The sequence below is a fragment of the Neovison vison genome, chromosome 5, assembly GCF_020171115.1.
Source record: "Neovison vison isolate M4711 chromosome 5, ASM_NN_V1, whole genome shotgun sequence".
NCBI lineage: Eukaryota > Metazoa > Chordata > Mammalia > Carnivora > Mustelidae > Neogale > Neogale vison.
In genome coordinates this window covers 16,353,906-16,378,739 of record NC_058095.1, presented here as the reverse complement: position 1 = coordinate 16,378,739, position 24,834 = coordinate 16,353,906, and the positions used below count along the sequence as shown (strand labels likewise).

The window sequence follows — 24,834 nt, the reverse complement described above, 5'->3', positions numbered from 1 at the left end:
AAAGTATCAGGAGGAAGCCTGGAACAAACAGCTTAGATCCCACGAAAGCAGAATTAGGGAAATAAGTGATGCCATGAAACGTTCCAACGTCAGAATTATTGGAATTCCTGAAGGGGAGGAGAAAGAAAGAAGTCTAGAAGATATCGTGGAACAAGTCCTTCATGAAAATTTTCCGAATCTCGCGAATGAAACCAGCGTTCATGTACTAGAGGCTGAACGGTCTCCACCCAAGATTATACACTCCAAAAAAACATCACGACACCTGATAGTCAAATAGAGAAATTATAATTGTAGGTATAATCTCTTGAAAGCTGCCAGGGCAAAGAGGCTCCTTACTTACAGAGGGAAGCCCATCAGAATAACGTCAGACCTGTCCACAGAGACCTGGCAAGCCAGAAGAGGCTGGCAAGATATATTCAGGGCACTAAATGAGAAGAACATGCAGCCAAGAATACTTTATCCAGCAAGACTGACATTCAAAATGGATGGAGAGATAAAGAGTTTCCAAGACCGGCAAGGCTTAAAAGACTATGCAACCACCAAGCCGACACTGCAGGAAGTATTAAGGGGGGTTCTATAAAAGAGGAAAAATCCCGAGAATAGCATTGAACAGAAATATAGAGACATTCTACAGAAAGAAAGACTTCAAAGGTAACTCGATGTCAATAAAAACGTATCTATCAATAATCACTCTCAATGTGAATGGCCTAAATGCACCCATAAAACAGCACAGGGTTGCAGATTGGATAAAACGACAGGACCCATCCATATGCTGTCTACAAGAGACCCATTTTGAACCTAAAGATACACGCAGACTGAAAGTGAAGGGGTGGAGAAGCATCTTTCATGCCAATGGGACTCAAAAGAAGGCTGGGGTAGCGATTCTCATATCAGATAAATTAGACTTCAAACTAAAGACTGTACTCAGAGATACAGAAGGACACTACATAATCCTTAAAGGGACTATCCACCAAGATGATCTAACAATTGTAAATATCTATGGTCCCAATATGGGAGCAGCCAATTACTTAAGAAAACTGTTAATCAAGATAAAGAGTCATATTGATATGAATACACTAATCGTAGGAGATCTTAACACGCCTCTTTCAGAACTAGACAGATCATTGAAGCAGAAAATCAATAAAGAAACAAGAGCATTGAATGACACATTGGACCAGATGGACCTCATAGATATATACAGAATATTCCACCCTAAAACAGCAGAATACTCATTCTTCTCAAGTGCACACGGAACCTTCTCCAGAATAGACCACATACTGGGTCACAAATCAGGACTCAGCCGATACCAAAAGACTGAGATTATTCCCTGCATATTCTCAGATCACAATGCTTTGAAACTGGAGCTCAATCACAAGGAAAAGTTCCGAAGGAACTCAAACACCTGGAAGCTAAAGACCACCTTGCTTAAGAATGCTTGGATCAACCAGGAGATCAAAGAAGAACTGAAACAATTCATGGAAACCAATGAGAATTAAGACACTTCGGTCCAAAACCTATGGGATACAGCAAAGGCGGTCCTAAGGGGAAAATATATAGCCATCCAAGCCTTGCTCAAAAAAATTGAAAAATCTAGAGCACACCAGCTGTCTCTACACCTTAAAGAACTGGAGGATCAACAACAAATCAAACCAACTCCACACATAAGAAGGGAAATCATCAAGATTAGAGCTGAGATCAATGAGGGAGAAACCAGAGATACAGTAGAACGTATCAATGAAACTAGAAGCTGGTTTTTTGAAAGAATCAATAAGATCGATAAGCCACTGGCTACACTAATCCAAAAGAAAAGAGAGAAATCCCAAATTCATAAAATTATGAATGAAAAGGGAGAGGTCACAACTAACACCAAGGAAGTAGAAACAATCATCAGAAGTTATTACGAACAGTTATATGCCAATAAGCTTAGCAACCTAGATGAAATGGATGCATTCCTGGAAAAATATAAGCTACCAAAATTGAACCAGGAAGGAATCGACAACCTGAATAGACCGATATCTAATAACGAGATTGAAGCAGTGATCAAAAATCTCCCAAAAAACAAGAGCCCAGGACCTGACGGATTCCCTGGGGAATTCTACCAAACCTTCCAAGAAGAAATAACACCTATTCTTCTGAAGCTGTTTCAAAAAATTGAAGCAGAAGGAAAACTTCCAGACTCTTTCTATGAAGCCAGCATTACCCTGATCCCCAAACCAGGCAAGGACCATACCAAAAAGGAGAATTTCAGACCAATATCACTGATGAATATGGATGCTAAGATTCTCAATAAGATCCTAGCCAACAGGATCCAACAACACATTAAAAAGATTATCCACCATGATCAGGTGGGATTCATCCCTGGGCTACAAGGATGGTTCAACATTCGTAAATCAATCAATGTGATACAACAAATTAATAGGAGAAGAGAGAAGAACCACATGGTCCTCTCAATTGATGCAGAAAAAGCATTTGACAAAATCCAACATCCGTTCCTGATTAAAACGCTTCAAAGTATAGGGATAGAGGGAACATTCCTGAACCTCATCAAATCTATCTATGAAAGACCCACAGCAAATATCATCCTCAATGGGAAAAAGCTTGCAGCCTTCCCGTTGAGATCAGGAACAAGACAAGGATGCCCACTTTCACCACTCTTGTTCAACATAGTATTAGAAGTCCTAGCAACAGCAATCAGACAACAGAGAGAAATAAAAGGTATCCAAATTGGTAATGAAGAAGTCAAACTCTCTCTCTTCGCAGATGACATGATTCTTTATATGGAAAACCCAAAAGACTCCACCCCCAAACTACTAGAACTCATACAGCAATTCAGCAGCGTGGCAGGATACAAAGTCAATGTGCAGAAATCAGTGGCTTTCTTATACACTAACAATGAAAATACAGAAAGGGAAATTAGAGAATCGATTCCATTTACTATAGCACCAAGAACCATAAGATACCTGGGAATAAACCTAACTAAAGAGGTAAAGGATCTATACTTGAGGAACTATAGAACACTCATGAAAGAAATTGAAGAAGACACAAAAAGATGGAAGACCATTCCATGCTCTTGGATCGGAAGAATAAACATTGTTAAAATGTCTATACTGCCTAGAGCAATCTATACTTTTAATGCCATTCCGATCAAAATTCCACCAGCATTCTTCAAAGAGCTGGAGAAAATAATCCTAAAATTTGTATGGAATCAGAAGAGACCCCGAATCGCTAAGGAAATGTTGAAAAACAAAAATAAAGCTGGCGGCATCACCTTACCTGATTTCAAGCTTTATTACAAAGCTGTGATCACCAAGACAGCATGGTACTGGCATAAAAACAGACACATAGACCAGTGGAACAGAGTAGAGAGCCCTGATATGGACCCTCAACTCAATGGTCAATTAATCTTTGACAAAACAGGAAAAAATATACAGTGGAAAAAAGACAGTCTCTTCAATAAATGGTGCTGGGAAAACTGGACAGCTACATGTAGAAGAATGAAACTCGACCATTCTCTTACACCGTACACAAAGATCAACTCAAAATGGATAAAAGACCTCAACGTGAGACAGGAATCTATCAGAATCTTAGAGGAGAACATAGGCAGTAATCTCTTTGATATCAGCCACAGCAACTTCTTTCAAGATACGTCTCCAAAGGCAAAGGAAACAAAAGCGAAAATAAACTTCTGGGACTTCACCAAAATCAAAAGCTTCTGCACAGCAAAGGAAACAGTCAAAAAAACAAAGAGGCAACCCACGGAATGGGAGAAGATATTTGCAAATGACAGTACAGACAAAAGGTTGATATCCAGGATCTATAATGAACTCCTCAAACTCAACCCACACGAAACAGACAAACACATCAAAAAATGGGCAGAAGATATGAACAGACACTTCTCCAATCAAGACATACAAATGGCTATCAGACACATGAAAAAATGCTCATCATCATTAGCCCTCAGGGAGATTCAAATTAAAACCACATTGAGATATCACCTTACACCAGTTAGAATGGCCAAAATTAACAAAACAGGAAACAACATGTGTTGGAGAGGATGTGGAGAAAGGGAAACCCTCTTACACTGTTGGTGGGAATGCAAGTTGGTGCAGCCTCTTTGGAGAACAGTGTGGAGATTCCTCAAGAAATTAAAAATAGAGCTTCCCTACGACCCTGCAATTGCACTCCTGGGTATTTACCCCAAAGATACAGATGTCGTGAAAAGAAGGGCCATCTGTACTCCAATGTTTATAGCAGCAATGGCCACAGTCGCCAAACTATGGAAAGAACCAAGATGCCCTTCAACGGATGAATGGATAAGGAAGATGTGGTCCATATACACTATGGAGTATTATGCCTCCATCAGAAAGGACGAATATCCAACTTTTGTAGCAACATGGATGGGACTGGAAGAGATTATGCTGAGTGAAATAAGTCAAGCAGAGAGAGTCAATTATCATATGGTTTCACTCATTTGTGGAGCATAACCAATAGCATGGAGGACAAGGGGTGTTAGAGAGGAGTAGGGAATTTGGGTAAATTGGAAGGGGAGGTGAACCATGAGAGACTATGGACTCTGAAAAACAGTCTGAGGGGTTTGAAGTGGCGGGGGGGTGGGAGGTTGGGGTACCAGGTGGTGGGTATTATAGAGGGCACAGCTTGCATGGAGCACTGGGTGTGGTGAAAAAATAATGAATACTGTTTTTCTGAAAATAAATAAATTGGGAAAAAAGTAAAATAAAATAAAAATTAAAATTAAATTACTGTGTTCATAATATTCCACAACTTGCTTTTTAAAAGAAATTAATAGTGTATCTTAGATATTATTCCATGTTCCATTATATCATATACCTCATTCTTTTTAAGGACTGCATAATATTCCATTATGGGGATGTACTATAATTTTATCCACAACACTCTTCTTTTTTTAAAGATTATTTATTTATTTATTTGACAGAGAGAGAGAGATCACAAGTAGGCAGAGAGGTGGGCAGAGGGGGAGGGGGAACCAGGCTCTCTGCTGAGCAGAGAGCCGAGGCGGGGCTGAATCCCGGGACCCTGATATCATGACCTGAGCTGAAGGCAGAGGCTTAACCCACTGAGCCACCCAGACGCCCCATACACTCTTGATGATATTTAGATTATTGCCAACTTTTAGCCATTCAAACATTTTGATGAGCATTTTTGAATGTATATATGTGCACAAAGTGGATAAATTCGTCAGCAGTCACAATGCTAGACTGAAACATATGCAGATGTAAGATGTTAATAGCTATTGCTTAATTATCCTGCCAAAGGGTTGTAAAAATTCACTTTTATCAATAATGGGTATTAGTTATTAAAAATTTTGCCAGTAAAAATTTTTATTATTATTTTAATATACACTTCTTTAATGACTAGTGAGGTAAAACACATTTTTCATGATTGTCAAGTGTGCTTTGATTATATTTTAATTAGATTGTCTTTCTCATATGAATATGAATTTGTAAATAGCTCTTTATGTATTAGGGACATTAATGTTCTGTCCTATCTATTGAAGTTTTTTCCTAGTTTATTATTCATCTTTGATTTTGATGGGTTGCTTTTTGCTATCTTTGGTGTTATTTTGTCGGTGTTGGTAGTTTTTATTCTCCTAGGAAATATATTTTATTTGGGTGTTTTATTGGAATACAGCCCTATGCAGTGATAATTCTTTTGATTTTTTTGAATCTGGTTATTTTCTCATTCTTAAATTTGCATATATATAACCTTAATTTTTTCTATGTTTAGTAACAAAACATTTTAATTAGCTCTCTTTTTAAAGCACTACCTCTTTGATTTATCTTTAGTATTTCTGTTTATAGTTAAAAAATTAATTTCTGCTTTTGTCTTAAGTCCTTTCTGTTGTTCTCTTATGCCCATTTTATAGCTTTTCTAAGTTATTTAAATTATTAATTTACCCTTTTATCTTACTGGACATTAAATGTTTAAGACTATCATTTTCATTTTAGTAAAACTTTGTACCTAACAGTCTTTGTTTATCATTGTTGTTATTGTCTAAGTATTTTCAGTCATGTTTTGATTTTCCCCTTGATGTAAGGGTTAAGAGAAAACTTAATATTTTAAAGCAATTTGAATTTCTTTTTTTTTTTTCGAATTTCATTATTGCCCTATCTTTGTTGTTTATTTTTAGTTTTATTTTATTGTGGTCAGAGAATGCAGTCTGTAGTTAGAGGTCTTGATAGATCATTAGATTTGGAGTTTCTTCAATTATTATATGTTTATTTAAAAACTACATTAATGGCTTCCAGGGACAGGCTAATGGCAACGCACACTCATCCTACTATTTGTCTTGGAAATCCTTATGACCTTTTGAAGCAGCCCATTCCATAATTTTGGACAGCTGTGGAATTAGTCAATTATTCCACATATTTTGTGGAAATCCTGCTTTATAATTCCATTCCCAAACCATATTTAACATTTGGACTCTTCCTCCTATCATTGGCCCTCCAGTGCTATGAAGAGAACTCTTATATTTTCTTTGTTTCATATCGAATCATCTTTTCTCTAGACTCACATTTCCCTTCAGCCCTTGCTCATGTGGCCTATTTTTGAAACGTTTTACCAATAACTAATGACTCAATCATGGAACAACAGAAAGAGTTAAATACTACTTCTACATAAACTGGCTAATTTAAAGTAATTTATTATACATTTCTCTTAATGAATCCCAAGAGATGATTTTTTGGATATATACTTTAGAAATGAAGGGTTTAAAAAAAAAGATTTTATCTATTTGAGAGAGAGAGCCAGTGTGGGGAGGAGCAGAGGGAGAGAGAATCCCAAGCAGACTCCATGCTGAGTTTAAAGCCCAACATGGGGCTCTGTCCCAAGACCTTGAGATCATGACCTGAGCTGAAATGAAAAGTCAGATGCCCAGTTGACTGAGCCACCCAGGTGCCCCTGAAGTTTTGTTTTGCTTTTTAATTAAGGGAGGTCAGGCATGGATTTCCTAATCTAGATGTTTTATGTTAATGTGCTATGCATAATAGGCTTTGCTGATCCTCTAAATTGGGTGAAATGAGGTGACAAGATTAAAAGGTAGAGGGAAGGAAAGTGGAAAAGGAAAGATTGGGGTGTGAGAGCAGTTGTGAAGAATGGAGGGTATTTTTTACTGAAATTGTGAGCTCATTTTTGATAACTAGAGAAACTCTGGTGTACTTTTTTCTTCATACAGGAATAGCCCACCCAGAACCCAGAGTTTTAACAAGAATAAAGATGAGGGGCTATAGAAAACTATAGTGGAGAATGGATTGCTCTATTTATTTAAATGCCACATATGCGTAGTGGCTGCCATTTTGGATAGTGCAAACCTCAGAGAGTCCATCAATTTTATTGTTATGTTCCAAAGACTTGGATCCATGGGCTGAAGTACATGTTGAATGTATATTTTCTGTGTTTGTAGCATTGAATGATATCATCAATACATTGGATTCTATGGAAGAAAGTGATCAATCTGATAAGGACAAATACGCAGATGTACCTGGAAATATCAGTGGAATTTATTTCACTGATAATAGTCTTCAAAAAATACTGGATGAGTCCATTGTTGAGGGTGAGTTGATTGAACAACTTGTAATAAAAATTTTTTCTAAAATTTCATCCAAGGATTTTTAAATATTTTACCAAAATACTAGTTAAATGTTAATAATTAGTTCCTAATGATATTTAGTTAATATTACAATATTTAGTTCCTAAATAATACCATAAATGTATTGAAATGTGATTTACTGCAGACCAAATTTAGGGATATACCTTATATTCTATATCCACAGATATGTCCATTTAGTTATTACAGTATCAAATTCCTGGATGATCTCTTGAACTAGATTGTAAAGTTGGTCTCAAGTATTTATATATGTTGTTGTATGGCTTTGAAATATTTCTTTCTAGAGTAATTTCATTTCAAAGTTAATCCCTTTCCTTCTATGAACTTTAGAGAGGTCTTAATTGTTTTCTAGCTTTTTTTTTTTTTTAAGATGAAAGGCCCTTTGAAAAGTACAAGTTATTGTTGAACAATTAAAACATTTTTCTATGTAACACTCATATGTAAGTGTTGAGCTGCTCTTTGCTCTATTTACAAAGAATTTACCTGACCCATCTATATTCTCAGGTGGGATATATCCAGATGGACTTTATCCATATTTGGAAAGCCATTTCTTGCCTTTAAATTTAGCTTCAGCTAAAAAATAAGGTCAGCTCTGTCTCTCAGGGAATAATTGGTAGTGTGTGAAGACCGTTTAGATTGTCAAAACTGATGGGTGGAGGACTGCTGGCATGTAGTGAGTAGAAGCAAGGGATGCTGCTAGCCATCCTACAGTGTCCAGGACATTACTCCCCCAAATAATTATCAGGACCCATATGCAATTTTCCTGAGGTTGAGAAATCCTGTTTTAGAATTATCTTATAAAATTGCCAAACCTACTATTTTGAAAGTACTTTTTAATAGCTTAGGTTTTTTTTAAATCTTGCTTAGAACAAGTAAACAAATTAAGGTAAATATAATGTGTTTTTATTCTAAACTCCTTTTGTTTTAAGGTAATATCTGGACTAGTTGTGGGTTATTCAGATGGACATATTTTATTTCTATCACTTGTCCCTCAAAGAGATCTCTGTAGCAATTTGCATTTTTGTAGAAAGTGTATAGAATGAAGGGTGTAACAGCAGCTTGTCCTTAGGAGAAGCTCCAGGATTAGATAGATAGGTAAGCAAGCAGAACTAGAGAAGGACAATCCAGACTAATAAACATTTTATTGAATATATGGGCCTGGAGATGAACCTGCCCATTTGGGAGAAAGGAAACATTTATGACATTAGAATCTCAGTCACTTTTAAGGAGCTTGGTGGAGGTTGACAAATCCATGGCCTCAAAGAAGTAAGAGGAGGATGAATAGAAAAAATATTTTGGAAGCCAGTGGATGATTCTGAGAGGAAGGGAATGGTCAATGGGAAATGTTACTGAGAGATGAAGTATTTAGTCTAGGCTTTCTTTCAAACTGCTGTTCCTTATGGCATAATCTCTCTCTGTAAATTTGCAGATTTTAAGAAAGAGGCTTTGTCTTCAAGTCTGAGACTACCAAAAGCAGATGGTAAGAACTTTATATGTGTATAAGAAAACATTCCCTATGAAAGAGTTACTCTTTAGGAATCATTGCCAGGTGCCAATGGATTCCTAGTCCATTTTCCCCACTCCAGCCAGAGTAATATTTTTTTCAAAAAAGTAATCTGATTATGTCAGATTACTAGATCTACTAGATACTACATATCCTAGATCTCCCTATTTATAATTCTTTAAACATTTTCCATTGCTGTTAAAGATCAAAATCCATCCTATATGTTCTAGTCCTTTAACACAATCTTGTACCATTATCCTTGTTTTCTATACTTTCAAATACATTGCCTTTCTTCCATTTTCCTAGATCTCTCTTTTCCTCCCACCACAAAGCTTTTGCATATTTTATTCCCTGGAATATTTTTCCCCAGTCCTCTTTGCCTAGTTCAAGTTTACTCATCTTTCAGATACATGTCAGATTTCTCTAGGGGAGCCAATCGTTATCTGCTAGTCTAGGTCGACTTCCTTTGTTAATATGCTTTCATTAAACCATGTCTCATTCATGGCATTTGTTTCATATTGTAAGTACTCATTCATATTTTTTAAATGATACTAGAAATGCTCAGTATATTTTACCTTATGAAGTAACAAAAATTAAGGGCATCTGTCTGGCTCAGTCAGTAGAGCATATGACTCTTGTTCTCCGGGTTAGGAATTCAAGACCCTTATTGAGTATAGAGCTTACTTAGAAATAAATAAAGTAACAAAAATATTAAATAACTTAAATCATCTTAATTCATTAGGATCAAAATAATACAATTTTTAATGAAAAATTCTGAGTATAGTGAACATACAATGTTAATTTGCTTCACGTGTACAACATGGTAATTCAGCTTCTCTATACATTATGCCATGCTCACCACAAATGTAACTACCACCAGTCACCATACAACGTGGTTACAATATCATTGACTATATTCTCTACACTGTGCCATGACATATTCATTACATAGCTGGAGGCCTGTCTCTCCCACTCCCCTTCACCCATTTTGCCCATCCTCCTACCGACCTTTTCTCTGGGCACCCATCAGTTTGTTCTCTGTATTTATAGGTCGATTCTGCCTTTTTTTTTTTTTTAAAGATTTTATTTATTTATTTGACAGAGAGAGAGAGAGAGCACAAGCAGGGGGAACAGCAGAGGGAGAGGGAGCTCAATCCCAAGACCCTGGGATCATGACCCAGCTGAAAGCAGACACTTAACCAACTGAATCACTCAGCCGCACCCTCTGATTCTACTTTTTGTTTTTTTATTTGTTTTGTTTTTTAGATTCGACAGATGAGTACAATTACATGGTATTTGTTTTTCTCAGTCTGACATATTTCCTTAGCATAATACCTTTAGGTCCATCCATGTTGGCAAAACGGCAAAAAAAAAAAAAAAGTCTCATCCTTTTCCATGGCTGTGTCATATTCCATAAATATACCACATCTTTATTCATTCACCTACTTGAGATACTTTCATATCTTGGCTTTTGTAAGTAATACTGTAATACACATAGGAGTGCATATACCTTTTTGAATTAGTGTTTTTGTCTTCTTTGGGTAAATATCCATGGTGAAATTATTGGGTCATATGGTATTACTATTTTTAATTTTTTGAGGAATCTCCATATTATTTTCCTTAGTGGCTGTACCAATTTACATTCCACCAACAGTACACAAGGGCTCCTTTTTCCCCACATCCCTGCCAACACCTGTTATTTCTTATGTTTTTGATTCTAGCCATTCTGACAGATGTAAGGTGATAGATACCTCATTGTGATTTTGATTTGCATTCCCCTGAGATTAGTGATGTTGAATATTTTTCTTGTGTCTGTTGGCCATTTGTAATACTTTCTTCAGAGTCCTCTGCCCATGTTAAAATCTGATGATTTTCCAGTCATCGTTTTAATTATTTGATTAATTATTCTTTCTCATACATGCCTAGAAGAGTCATTGGACCAAGGACTACATCTCTACTTTGCTCCATATCCTAGTATTGTTTCTCTAGATCCTGGACAACCCTGGCTTTCAGCAGGCTTTTAGGAGTAGCTACTATTAATAATTAATATTATATGGGGCACCTGGGTGGCTCAGTGGGTTAAAGCCTCTGCCTTCGGCTCAGGTCATGATCCCAGGGTCCGGGGATTGAGCCCCACATCGGGCTCTCTGCTCAGTGGGGAGCCTGCTTCCTCCGCTCTCTCTCTAACTACTTGTGATTTCTCTCTCTCTGTTAAATAAATAAATAAAGTCTTAAAAAATAATTAATATTGGGGGCCAGGGTGGCTCAGTGGGTTAAAGCCTCTGCCTTCAGCTCAGGTCATGATCCCAGGGTCCTGGGATCGAGCCCTACATCGGGCTCTCTGCTCAGCAGGGAGCCTGCTTTCTCCTCTCTCTCTGCCTGCTTCTCTGCCTACTTGTGATCTCTGTCTGTCAAATAAATAAATAAAATCTTAAAAAAAAAAAAAAAGAAACCAGGCTGTGAGATGTCCAAGAGCAGAGAATCAATCTGGACACCATACCCAGTTAAAAAAAATTAATATTATACAATATTTACTATGTTAGGTATTTTTCTAAATCTTTTATGTTATCAACTCATATAATTATAAATATTTATGGAATGAATCAATGACAATAAAACTTTATTATCTCATTAGTCTCCTCTCTCATCACTTCTGCATTTGTATTTATTCTGTAGCCATACTACTTATTACAATTTAAACTGGCTCTATTTGCTTTTGGTTCCATATCTTTGTATGTGCTGTTTCCTTTCTATACATTTCCTGTCAGATAAACTCACATTTTTTCCCCTAAACTCATCTCTAATGTCACATAAGACTTTTCAGAGTTGTAGGTTAGGTGAACTGTCTCAGTGCTTTCATAATATCTTGTGAATATTTTTCTCATCATACCAACTGTATCATGTATTACCATTTTATTTATAGACATGACAGATTCAGTCTTTGTTTTCTGGGAATTCATAGGAAACTTTTTTACGGGAAAACTCTTTGATGAAAGGGCTGAAATTTTCATTATTGGTCTTGGTAGCTGCAAAAAAATTATTAGTACAATGAATAAAAGTCTTAAATGGTATTGTGTTAGGGATGTGTAGGGAATTTGGGTAAATTGGAAGGGGAGGTGAACCATGAGAGACTATGGACTCTGAAAAACAGTCTGAGGGGTTTGAAGTGGCGGGGGGGTGGGAGGTTGGGGTACCAGGTGGTGGGTATTATAGAGGGCACAGCTTGCATGGAGCACTGGGTGTGGTGAAAAAATAATGAATACTGTTTTTCTGAAAATAAATAAATTGGGAAAAAAAAATGGTATTGTGTTTTCTTTCCAGGTGAAGTTTAGATCTGTTGGTATAACACAATAATTTTCAGACTGTGGAAACATGCACAATGACTTCATTTTGGGATTAAGAGAGTGGGAAATGGTATTGATGAAAAACTGAAACACCCAATAATGATATGTTTTATATTTTAAATTGGTGTGGTATCAGCAGGACTACTCCATTTGGTTGTATGGGTTTTGCCTTGCACAAAGATGCCTGGATGTAGGGTACAAGCAGACTGAAACGCACTCCATATTTCACTGTGCTCTTCAGACTTGGACCACCAGTGCTAGATTGCAGCTGCCCAGAGGAAGGTGTGCTTCTGTGTAATAGATACATACAAAGGGGACCCTTTCTCAATCACACAAAAGCACAGTAGAGACTGGTGGTGGCCCTGGGAATCAAGAGATTTAATCTCAAATTTTAGCCTTTTTTTGTTTACTTTATCAGTTGATAGAAATCTTTATATCTACATGTAAGGGATTTAACTATTATTTAAGAAAAGCTTACAGCTCATTCAGTATTTAGTGGGTTAATGGATTCAGATAACTCATATTCTCTTTGGCATGTAATTTTTTGGTTTTAAATGCTGCTTGAAATAAGTGGGTTGTTGGAAAATATTTTGCTTTTTTTTTTAGTTAAATATATATGCTTAATTCGAGAATTCACCTATAACGGACTTTGGACAAACTATTTTGCACTTTTTCGAACATATTATCTTACATATATTTATCTTTGTAGAGATTGAAGAAGCTACTCATATCTTGTCAAGTGTTGATAATGGCAAGATTGATATACCTAGCTTGGAGCATGCCCTGGAAAGTTTGAATGTCAGTTTGACTGAGGAGGACATCAGTGAAGCCCTCCAGCGTTGCGACATCAATGGTGAGGATTATTTTGGTGTGAGGTCCTTTTCATTTTTCCCTGTTAATGAGAAACAGTCTTAGAGCATATATATGTGGGTAAAATGCTAAGGACAGTCACACTGGAGACTTGGGTTGATACAAATTAGAGCCAAAATAGTCTGCTAATTTAAATATTTATTGACCATATCTTTCTATTCACACTTATCTAGGTTTATATGCTTATTTAGTAATTACTATTCATTTCTTAAAAGCATGGGTGGGAAAATTCCATTGTAATAAAACAAAGACATGACACCAGCAGCTTCACTTTGATATGCAGTCTTTCTTCAGAGAAGAGCACCTTCATCTGTCCTTCTATAGTACTTGCCTCATTCTGTTTTTTTAACCAAAAGAAATACACCAAATTTCACTACATTTTAGAAGAACAGTTACTGAGTTTTGGTCATTGTTTCTAAGTGAATATATTTTATCTGTGGTTTCCATTTTTAACTTCTTGTAGTATATACTTGATCTCCTTTCCTATATATATTCACTCTTAAGCGTCAAATCATGTGGGAACACTTTAATTTGGAGCTGGTAAGTTAAAATGGTTTTAGGTGGCTTTTTATTTGGGGTTTATCTTAACCAGCTTGTTTTTTCTATGGGAATCTGATGAGTTTGGGTTTAAGAGTACTCCTGAGCATCGTTTGGTTATTGCCTTTGCCAGGTACTCTAGATTTTTATTGACCTCAATCAATTTATATGTTTTGACCTGGGGTTTCTCATACCATGAGAGCAGTATCAGTTTAGACTCCACACCCACATGAGATGCAGGAGATCCTTCACAGGAGATTTTTTCCCCACTGCCTTTCAGAATTAGAAGATTTAGGTCTCCTTGTTGTTTACTTGGGCCAGTGAATACAGTGTTTTAATCTCCCTTTCACTGGATTGAGCTTCTTTAAGCATCCAAGGTTTTTTTTTTAAATTTTCTATATTTTTAAAATAAACATATAATGTATTATTAGCCTCAGGGGTACAGGTCTGTGAATTGCCAGGTTTACACACTTCACAGCACTCACCATAGCATATACTCTCCCCAATGTCCATAACCCCACCACCCTCTCCCTACCCCCCTCCCCCTGGCCCCCCTCAGTTTGTTTTGTGAGATTAAGAGTCTCTTATAGTTTGTCTCCCTCCCAATCCCATCTTGTTTCATTTATTCTTTTCCTACTCTTCAACCCCCCCACATTGCATCTCCACTTCTTATATCAGGGAGATCATATGATAGTTATCTTTCTCTGTCTAGTTCTATCCATGTCGTCACAAATGGCAAGATTTCATTTCTTTTGATGGCTGCATAGTTTTCCATTGTATATATATATACACCACATGTTCTTTATTCATTAATCTATTGATAGACATCTAAATTTTTTCATAGTTTAGCTATTGTGGACATTGCTGCTATAAACATTCAGGTGAATGTGCCCCTTTGGATCACTATGTTTGTATCTTTAGAGTAAATACCCAGTAGTGCAATTGCTGGGTCATAGGGTAGCTCTATTTTTAACTTTTTGAGGAACCCCCATGCTGTTTTCCAGAGTGGTTGCACCAGCTTGCATTTCCACCAACAGTGTAGGAGGGTTCCCCTTTCTCCGCATCCTTGTCAACATCTGTCATTTCCTGACTTGTTAATTTTAGCCATTCTGAGTGGTGTGAGCTGGTGTCTTTTTTTTTTTTTTTTTAAAGATTTTGTTTATTTATTTGACAGAGTTCATAAGTAGGCAGAGAGAGAGAGAGGGAAGCAGACTGCAGACTTCCTGCTGAGCAGAGAGCCCGATGCGGGGCTCGATTCCAGGACTCTGGAATCATGACCTGAGCCGAAGGCAGAGGCTTAACCCACTGAGCCACCCAGGCGCCCCAAGCTGGTGTCTTATTGTGGTTTTGATTTGTATTTTCCTGATGCCAAGTGATGTGGAACACTTTTTCATGAGTGGTGTATTGGCCATCCGAATGTCTTCTTTGCAGAAATGTCTGTTCATGTCTTCTGCCCATTTCTTGATTGGATTATTTGTTCTTTGGGTGTTGAGTTTGCTAAGTTCTTTATAGATTTTGGACACTAGGCCCTAATCTGATATGTCGTTTGCAAATACCTTCTCTGAGTCTGTCAGTTGTCTTTTGGTTTTGTTAACTGTTTCCTTTGCTGTGCAAAAGCTTTTGATCTTGATGAAGTCCCAATAGTTCATTTTGCCCTTGCTTCCCTTGCCTTTGGCAATGTTCCTAGGAAGAAGTTGCTGTGGCTGAGGTGGAAGAGGTTGCTGCCTGTGTTCTCCTCAAGGATTTTGATGGATTCCTTCCTCACATTGAGGTCCTTAATCCATTTTTTTTTCCAATTTATTTATTTTCAGAAAAACAGTATTCATTATTTTTTCACCACACCCAGTGCTCCATGCAAGCCATGCCCTCTATAATACCCACCACCTGGTACCCCAACCTCCCACCCCCCCTGCCACTTCAAACCCCTCGGATTGTTTTTCAGAGTCCATAGTCTCTCATGGTTCACCTCCCCTTCCAATTTACCCAAAAGCACATACCCTCAACAATGTCCATAACCCTACCCTCCTTCTTCCAACCCCCCTCCCCCCAGCAACCCACAGTTTGTTTCATGAGATTAAGAGTCACTTATGGTTTGTCTCCCTCCCTATCCCATCTTGTTTCATGGATTTTGAGTCTATTTTCATGTGCGGTGTAAGGAAATGGTCCAACTTCATTTTTCTGCATGTGGCTGTCCAATTTTCCCAACACCATTTTTTTAAGTATAATTTTTTTTTAATTTTCAGCATAACAGTATTCATTATTTTTGCACCACACCCAGTGCTCCATGCAATCTATGCCTTCTCTAATACCCACCACCTGGTTCCCCCAACCTCCCACCCCCCGCCGCTTCAAACCCCTCAGATTGTTTTTCAGAGTCCATAGTCTCTCATGGTTCACCTCCCCTTCTAACTTCCCCCAACTCCCTTCCAACACCATTTATTGAAGAGGCTGTCTTTTTTCCATTGGACATTCTTTCCTGCTTTGTCGAAGATTAGTTGACCATAGAGTTGAGGATCTATTTCTGGGCTCTCTCTTCTGTTCCATTGATCTATGTGTCTGTTTTTGTGCCAGTACCATGCTGTCTTGATGATGACAGCTTTGTAATAGAGCTTGAAGTCCGGAATTGTGTTGCCACCAACTTTGGCTTTCTTTTTCAATATTCCTTTGGCTATTCGAGGTCTTTTCTGGTTCCATATAAATTTTAGGATTATTTGTTCCATTTCTTTGAAAAAAATGGATGGGATTTTTATAGGGATTTAAGCATCCAAGTTTTATTTGGTATCTAAATTCAAACTCTCCAAGTAGCATGGACCCAAATTTTCTTTTATGAATATGCATGAATATTTAAATCAAGCACCTTGTCACTTTGGGATCTGATACGTATCCCCAAATAGTTATAGCCTCAGTACTCACTGTTTTCTACTCTTTTTTTAAAAAAATTTTTAATTTTTAATTTTTTATGAACATACAATATATTTTTATCCCCAGGGATACAGGTCTGTGAATCGCCAGGTTTACACACTTCACAGCACTCACCAAAGCACATACCCTCCCCAGTGTCCATAACCACACCACCTTCTCCCAACCCCCCTCCCCCCAGCATGTTTTCTACTCTTGATCTGTGTGTCCACTTAACTTATTATTTCCTGTTCATATATCTTAGTAATGCATTTATAGAATATTGTATTTCATACAGCATCCTAGGGATTTGTGGTGTGATGGTTTCTGTGTTACCCAGCTAGCCATTTTGTTATGTTAAAGTCTCCTTAATGTAGTTGATAACTCTATATTTTCTGTTATGATAGCATTATTGCATCTTTCTTCAAGTGTGTGTGTGTGTGTGCGCGCGCGCGCGCGTGCACGCATGTGTGTGTGTCCTAATAGTTAACTTTGTGACCTCTGGCCTGAGACTACCTTAGTTCAAATACCACATCCTCTAGCACTTTCTGGCTTTTGTGACCTAGACAGCTTATTTAATTTCTCTTGGCTTTCATCTTTTAAAGATAGTCATATCAAGTATACCCATGTTATAGAATTATTGTGAAGATTTTGGTTAATAAATGTAAAGCATCATAAAAGGATCCTTAGTCTGTATAAGGAACTGAACATTATGTAAGTTCTTTTTTCTCTCTTTTTTTAAAATTATGTTTAATTAGCCAACATATAGAACTCAAGAAAATAAACTGTTAAGATTATTAACTGTTCAATAGATGATTCCTAAAAGTATGAAAAGTTATTTTGCAATAGTTTCAGTCCTTTGAGGTAGAAAATAAGGTAGAATGGAATTTTAAGTATTGTAAATAGGAACCTTTATGTAGAAATTCACAGTATCAGGTTTTTAATGTCAGCATGCTTGATTTTGACTTTACAGATAATAATGAAGTGAATTTAAAAGATTTCTTTGAAAGAATTAAAGAAAGTTCGTCTTTCAAAGAGTCCATAGGTAAGTGAATACTACTAGTTCAAAGCCAAATGACTGTAAAATAAAGATATGAAATGATATTAAAAAATCAATATCCAGACTTCATGTTTTTACTCTATAATCTCTATAGTTTTAAAAAGGATTTAAGGCACTTATATAAATAAAATAAGAATGTAAAAGACAAGTGAGGAAAATGGGAAAAAGTTATAATGGAGGGAAAAGAAATCAGCGTTGAAGAAGATACATAGGAAACACCTTTGCTGTTCTTACAAAGTCCTTCCTCAAGAGGAGATAAGTTTTTCTTCATTCAAGGGGTACTAGATCTATGAAGGAAATCCGGTCTGGAAATCAGGTGAGGCATCACTACTCTCTGTTGTGTCATCTCAGATTAGGCCTCTGCAGTTTTCAGGTCTCCTCAGCTGGATTGCCCATCTATTTTATTTATGGAAATCTTCAACTAATCAGTTTCTCTAAATCTTCATGGCATTGATCCCCATATCATTCTTATTGCCATATCATCTCTGTTGCCTAACTACATCACTTTGCCCCTGCTTTGTAGACTATTGCTTGGTCTTTGTCCCTGAAGTTCCTTTCATCCTTCTTGAAATTAGGGAGGTATTGAAATTTCAATACTGGCATCATTTCCTAACCCCACATCTACAGGGAACACCTACCAAAGAAATCTCCACAGATGCAGACACCCCTGTCAACAATGTATTCCTAAATGCTTTGGTGAAACAAATGTCCTTTTTTTTAAAAAAAAAATATTTTATTTATTTATTTGACAGACAGAGATTACAAGTAGGCAGAGAGGCAGGCAGAGAGAGACGAGAGACAAGGAAGCAGGCTCCCTGCTGAGCAGAGATGCGGGGCTCGATCCCAGGACCCTGGGATCATGACCTGAGCCGAAGGCAGAAGCTTTAACCCTGAGCCACCCAGGCACCCACAAATGTCCTTTCTTTTTCACATTTTAATATCTCTAAAATTGGAACACCTTTATAATTGATGGCATTATTTATCACATGCACATTTTTATTGAGATATAATTCACATACCATCAAATCCATCCTTTTAAAGTGTACAGTTCAGTAGGTTTTAGTGTATTCACAAAGTTGTGCAACCATCACATTCTAACTCTGGGACATTTTCATTGCATCACATTCAAAAAGAAACCCCGTACCCTTTAATAGTTATTCACATCTTTACATGTGTTTATTGGCCATTTATATATCTTCTTTGGAGATGTGTATCCTTTGCTTATTTTAAATTGGGTTATTTGTCACGTTATAAGAGTTCATATATTCTGGACTATACAACTTTATCAGATACATGATTTGCAAATCTTTTCTCCCATTTCATGGGTCTTTTTCCTTTCTTGTTGGTGTCCTTTGAAGCACAGAGGTTTTTATTTTCTTTTGTCACTTCTTTTGATGTCACATCTAAAGATAATCCAAGATCATAAAGATTTATACTGATATTTTCTTTTAAGAGTTTTCTAGTTTTAGCCTTTTAATTTGAATCTTTGATTTGAGTTAATGTTTGCATGTGGAGGGAGATGGGAGTCCACGTTAATTCTTTTGCATGCAGATATCCAGCTATCCCAGCATTGTTTGTTGACAAAGTTATTCTTTCCCCATTAAGGGGTTTTGGCATTCTTCACAAAAATCAATTGATCATAAGTGTATGGATTTATTTCTCAACTCTCAATTCCATTCCATTGATTTTTATTTATTCTTATGCCAGAGCCACATGGTCTTGATTACTATAGCTTTGTGGTAAAGAGATAACCTAGGCAGGAATCTTTCACCAGAGCCGGGCATCAGAGTTACAGGTAAGTTTGATCCACCTGGTTCTAGTTATGGGCTATGATGGAGTAGCTTATATCAAACCAACCTTCCTGCCAATAATAACTAGTAAAATCTGGACTAAATTAAACTGCATCAACGACCACAACCATTTGAAGGCATTGGAAAGCAACCAAAGCTGTCAGGATTTGTGGGGCTGTAAGATAAATACAAAGAGCGTGACTTGTAGCAGCAATAGCAGCTGTTGCTGCTGCTTGTCTGTTTTGTCTTTGTAACATGACTTAAATGAAATAATGCAAATTTTGATGTAAACTTCTTTGTACTTTGTAATGCTTCATAGTTATTTCAGGGGCCACATATGAAGTATTATGTAGCCAAAGGCATAAAGGTTGACCACTTAACATGTCAACTTGAAAGGTACATTAGTTAAGGGCATGGGTTTTGGAACTGCAGTGCCTGGACTTGAATCCTGGTCCTGCCACTTACTACCAATCTATTCCTTAGTAAATCACTTAGTCTCACTAACCTCAATTTCTTCATCTTAAAAATAGGGATAGTAATGCCCATGTTGGAATTATTATAAGGTTTAAGTAGGTAAAATAGAAGTACTTAGAACAGTCTCTAGCACTTAGTAAGTTTTCAGTAACTTCTAACTATTATAATATATAATGGTTTTTAAAACTATACTAGTAGTTTCATGTAAAATTCTTTTATTCTGGGGCATCTGGGAGGCTCAGTCAGTTGGGCATCTGCCTTCAGCTCGGGTCATGATCCTGTTGTCCCAGGATGGAGCCTGTGTAGTGCTCCCTGCTCAGCTGGGAGCTTTCTTCTCACTCTTCCTCCCCCCACCTCCACTCATGCTCTCTGGTACGCACACACACACTGTCTGTCTCTCTCTTCCAAATAAATAAAATCTTTAACAAATAATAAAATTCTTTTATGCAATCCAAGCTTAAGTGAAGGTAGATAATACACTCTTATTTCTGCTGTTGAAATATTTGTTTTCTTTTTTGCAGCTACACAGCTACTCTTAGCTACTACCCAGATTCTCCAGAATGATCTAATTGATGCCTCTGACCTTGAAGAATTTTTGATAAGCAATGACTTTCATGCAGCTAATGTTTTACTTAATGACGTATTAAGACATGAACCTGAACATGGTTAGTAGTTTGAATGCATCTGTGTTATAAAGGCCATCATCTACTAGAGGGGGTGGGAGATGTATGGATGGGATACACAACAATGGAAGGCATGCTGTGGGAGCTGCAGTGGGATGACTGAGGAGCACCAGTGCTACCCTGGTGTGCCAAGCCTGAGCCCTGTGAAACCAAATGGAGGGGTAAAATCAGGGCCTACTTTGTCTCTGTAGGTGGTGGTACTTGGGAGATGAAGTTACTTTGGCTGGCATGGGCAGTACTTAATCAGAATGCCATGCACAGAGTAAAACAGAGTCCTTGAGGCCCTTTGCCAGGTATCAACCTGTTGGAAGGTGAACTGCTGATATCCAGAAATACCTCTGGTGGTATTGCACATGGTTTTGGGGCTCAGGGAAGCATATATTTATAAACATACAAAATAATTTCATTATTTTAATGATTGGTGTTGTTAAATGTTATCTTTGCCTCATTTTCAAAAGAGAGGAGCAGTAGTCTTTATTTTTCTCTTCTCTGTAAGGGATTCCTCAGATGTTAAGTAGAACTCAAAGGTGTACCCTAATGAGCCAAGAGTTTTATTTATGGGAAAGTTATGGATTATTGATTTAGTTTCTTAAATTATATGGAATTACAAAGAAAATATCATATTTTCTTGTTAATATTGGCAGTCTGTATTTTTATAGGAATTCATCCATTTCATGTGACTTTTCAAATTTTTTGGATGAAGTTGCCCTTGACCTCTACTTTTTATCTTTTTTGATGTCTGCCTGATCAGTAATAATAATATCTTCATTTTCATTCTCAATATAAGTGATTTGGAGCTTTTTTTTTTTCACCCAGTCTCCACAGAATTTTTCTTTACCTTTTTGTAAAATTGAGATATAATGGACATAGAACATTGTGTAAGTTTAGGATATACAGTGTGTTGATTTGATACATACATATTGCAAATGGTTATCACTATGGTGTTAGCTAATACTTCTGTCACATCACATGACTGTAATTTCTTTTTTTGTGGTGAGAACATTTAAGGTCTAGTCTCTTAGTAACTTTCAAGTATATAATTCAGTTTTAGGTCTGCACAGCATTAAATTTCCAGAACTTACTCATCTTCTAACTGCAGATTTGCACCTTTCAATAATATTTCCCCAACTCACTGCACCCCCCGAGTTGCTGCTAACTGCAGTTCTACTCTGTTTCTATGAAACTGGCTTTTTTAGATTCCACATATTAGTGATATATACAGTATTTGTGTTTGTCTGACTTATCTCTTCTAAGCATAAAGCCTTGAAGATCCATCCATTTTATTGCAAATGGCAGAATTTCCTTCTTTCTCGTGCTGAAATAATATTACACTGTATATACATACCACATCTCTTTATTCATCTGTTGATGGACACTTAGGTTATTTCCATATCTTGGCTTTTGTGAACAATTCTGCAAAATATGTGGAAGTGTAGTTATCTCTTAAAGATCCTGTTTTCATTTCCATTGAATGTATACCCATAAGGGGAATTGATGGATCATATGTTAGATCTATTTTTAATTTTGGGACAGTCCTCCATACTGTTGTCCATTGTGGCTGTATCAATTTCCATCACCACAAATAGTGAATAAGGGTTCCCTTTCTCCACATCCATGCAAACCTTGATCTCTTCTTGATGATAGCCATTCTAACAAGTGTGAATGATATCTCATTGTGGTTTTGATTTCCATTTCCCTGATGATTAGTGATGTTGAACAACTTTTCATGTATCTGTTGACCATTTGGATGTCTTCTTTGGAAAAAATTTCTATTCAGTTACTCTGCCCATTTTTTTCATCATTTTGTTTGCTTGTTTGTTTGTTATTGAGCTGTGTGAATTATATATTGTGGATATTAACCCTTTACCAGATATATGGTTTGCAAATATTTTCTCTCATTCTGTAGGTTGCCTTTTCATTTTGCTGATTTTTTTTCTGTACACAAGCCTTTAAATTGGATGTAGTCCCACTTGTTGGTTTTTGCTTTTGTGTTTGTATTTGAGGTCATGTGAAAAAATTATTGCCAAGACCAGTGTCTGAAAGCTGCTTCCTTATGTTTTCTTCCAGGAATTTTATAATATCAGATCTTACATTTAAGTCTTTAATCCATTTTGAGGTAACTTTTTTGTGAGTGGTATAAGATGGAGGAGTGATTTCATTTTTCTGGATGTAGTTATCCAGTTTCTCAACACCAGTTATTGAAGAAACTATCCTTTTTCCATTGAATGTTCTTGGCTCCATTGTTCAGTATTAGTTGAGTATATGTAGGGGTTTATTTCTGGACTCTGGACATTTTTGTTCTTTTTCCTCACCCCACAGCCTATGAACATTTAACGTCACGGATAAATATTTACTGATGTACTGTGACCACAAACCATTGTAATAGCTAAGGTTTTTTTTTTTCTCCTCTAAGAACTGGTTTTCCTTCTTGAAAACCTATTGCTCTACATGAGGATGTATGTCTTAAACATATCTAGAACTTTAATTTCTGGATATACTGCTATGTCCTACTTTCCAGTATTTTACTTGAACTTTAACACATTTGTAAGGAATATTGTTCTATAGCCTCTTACCCTACTCACAATGTGGTTGTTTTTTGTTTTGTTTTGTTTTGTTTTGGGTTTTTGTTTTTGTTTTCATATAGTTTTAGGTCAAGTAGGAGCTACTGAAGGTTTTTCTTCAGAAGAGTAACCAGATTTTTTAAAGAGAAAGACCTCTTTTGCTGCATTGCAGAAAATAAATGTAGAGAAATGAGACTAATGGCATAGGGGTTTTTTATTAACATATAATGTATTATTTGCTTCAGGGGTACAGGTCTGTGAATCATCAGGCTTACACATTTCACAGCACTCAACATAGCACATACCCTTCCCAATATCCACAACCCAGCCACCCTATCCCTACCCCCTCACCTCTCTAGTAACCTTCAGTTTGTTTTGTGAGATTAAGAGTCTCTTATGGTTTGTTTCCCTCCCAATCCCATCTTGTTTCATTTTTACCCTCCCTACCTCCCATGACCCCCTCATCTGCCCCTCAGATTCCTCATATCAGAGAGATCATATGATAATTCTCTTACTCTGATTGACTTATTTTGCTTAGCATAATACCCTCTAGTTCCATCCACGTTGTTGCAAATGGCAAGATTTTGTTTCTCCTTATGGCTGCATAGTATTCCAGTGTATATATATACACCACATCTTCTTTATCCATTCATCTGTTGATGGACATCTAGGTTCTTTCCATAGTTTGGTTATTGTGGCTAGTTTTAATGATGCTGTTGTAATAGTGCAGACATTAACTAGCATAGTGATAGATTCAAGAAGTATCTGGAAATAATTAAATAGAAATTGGTAATCATATGTTTGCAGAAGTTAAGGAGGAAGGAATAGTATAGGCTGATTCCCAGGCTTTTCACTTTGATTATAATTTGACTCTTAGCTTCTGGTATATTAATTCAGAAGCAATAGATCTTTCAACCAAATTTTACTTCGCATTACAGAAAATGGCAAGATTACCATTCAAGAATTTTTAACTAAGTTCTGCAACACATTAAGAGTTCCTAAAGACACAGGTGAGTTTTACTTCATATGTATCTACTGCCTATATCTGGAAGGGCAAGCAGTGGTTTTCATGTTAAAACAACATAGGATTAGAGAGAGCCTATATAAGTAAGAAACAATATGAAGATAAAACAATACAATATTGGGTAATATAATTTTTGTCCAAATTATTTGGCAAAGACTGCTAAGCTTTCCCTAAACTCAGAGCTGTAGGTATACCCTAATCATGCTAGAAAATTACTGGATTATATAATATTCTCTGAGATTATTTGCTAGGTGTACCTGACCTAAATTTATTGGAAAATTATAAATGATTGGAAAATAATTTTCAAAACTTTGACAAACCTAGCAAAGGGGATTTTATGCTTACCTTCTTTGTTTTTAATGTATCCTCAGCCACTTTCTTGACTACACAATTTTAGGACAAGTTTATGTTTATTACAGTGTGATTTACATATAGTAAAACCAC

At 36.7% G+C, this 24,834-nt stretch overlaps 1 protein-coding gene across 2 annotated transcripts in view; it reads left to right on the top strand.

The window, feature by feature from the left end:
* EFCAB13 (EF-hand calcium binding domain 13) overlaps positions 1-24,477 on the top strand; it is a 108,435-nt gene extending 83,958 nt beyond the window's left edge. The window contains exons 18-22 of one of the 2 annotated variants that reach the window (XM_044250373.1): positions 9,075-9,125; positions 13,203-13,346; positions 17,772-17,843; positions 20,644-20,787; positions 24,305-24,477. In XM_044250373.1, the coding sequence (XP_044106308.1) occupies positions 9,075-9,125; positions 13,203-13,346; positions 17,772-17,843; positions 20,644-20,787; positions 24,305-24,477 (584 nt within the window). Of the gene's footprint in view, positions 1-9,074; positions 9,126-13,202; positions 13,347-17,771; positions 17,844-20,643; positions 20,793-24,304 lie in introns of those variants that run through there. The other variant, XM_044250374.1, reaches the window with a different exon arrangement.
* Positions 24,478-24,834: the final 357 nt, after the last annotated feature.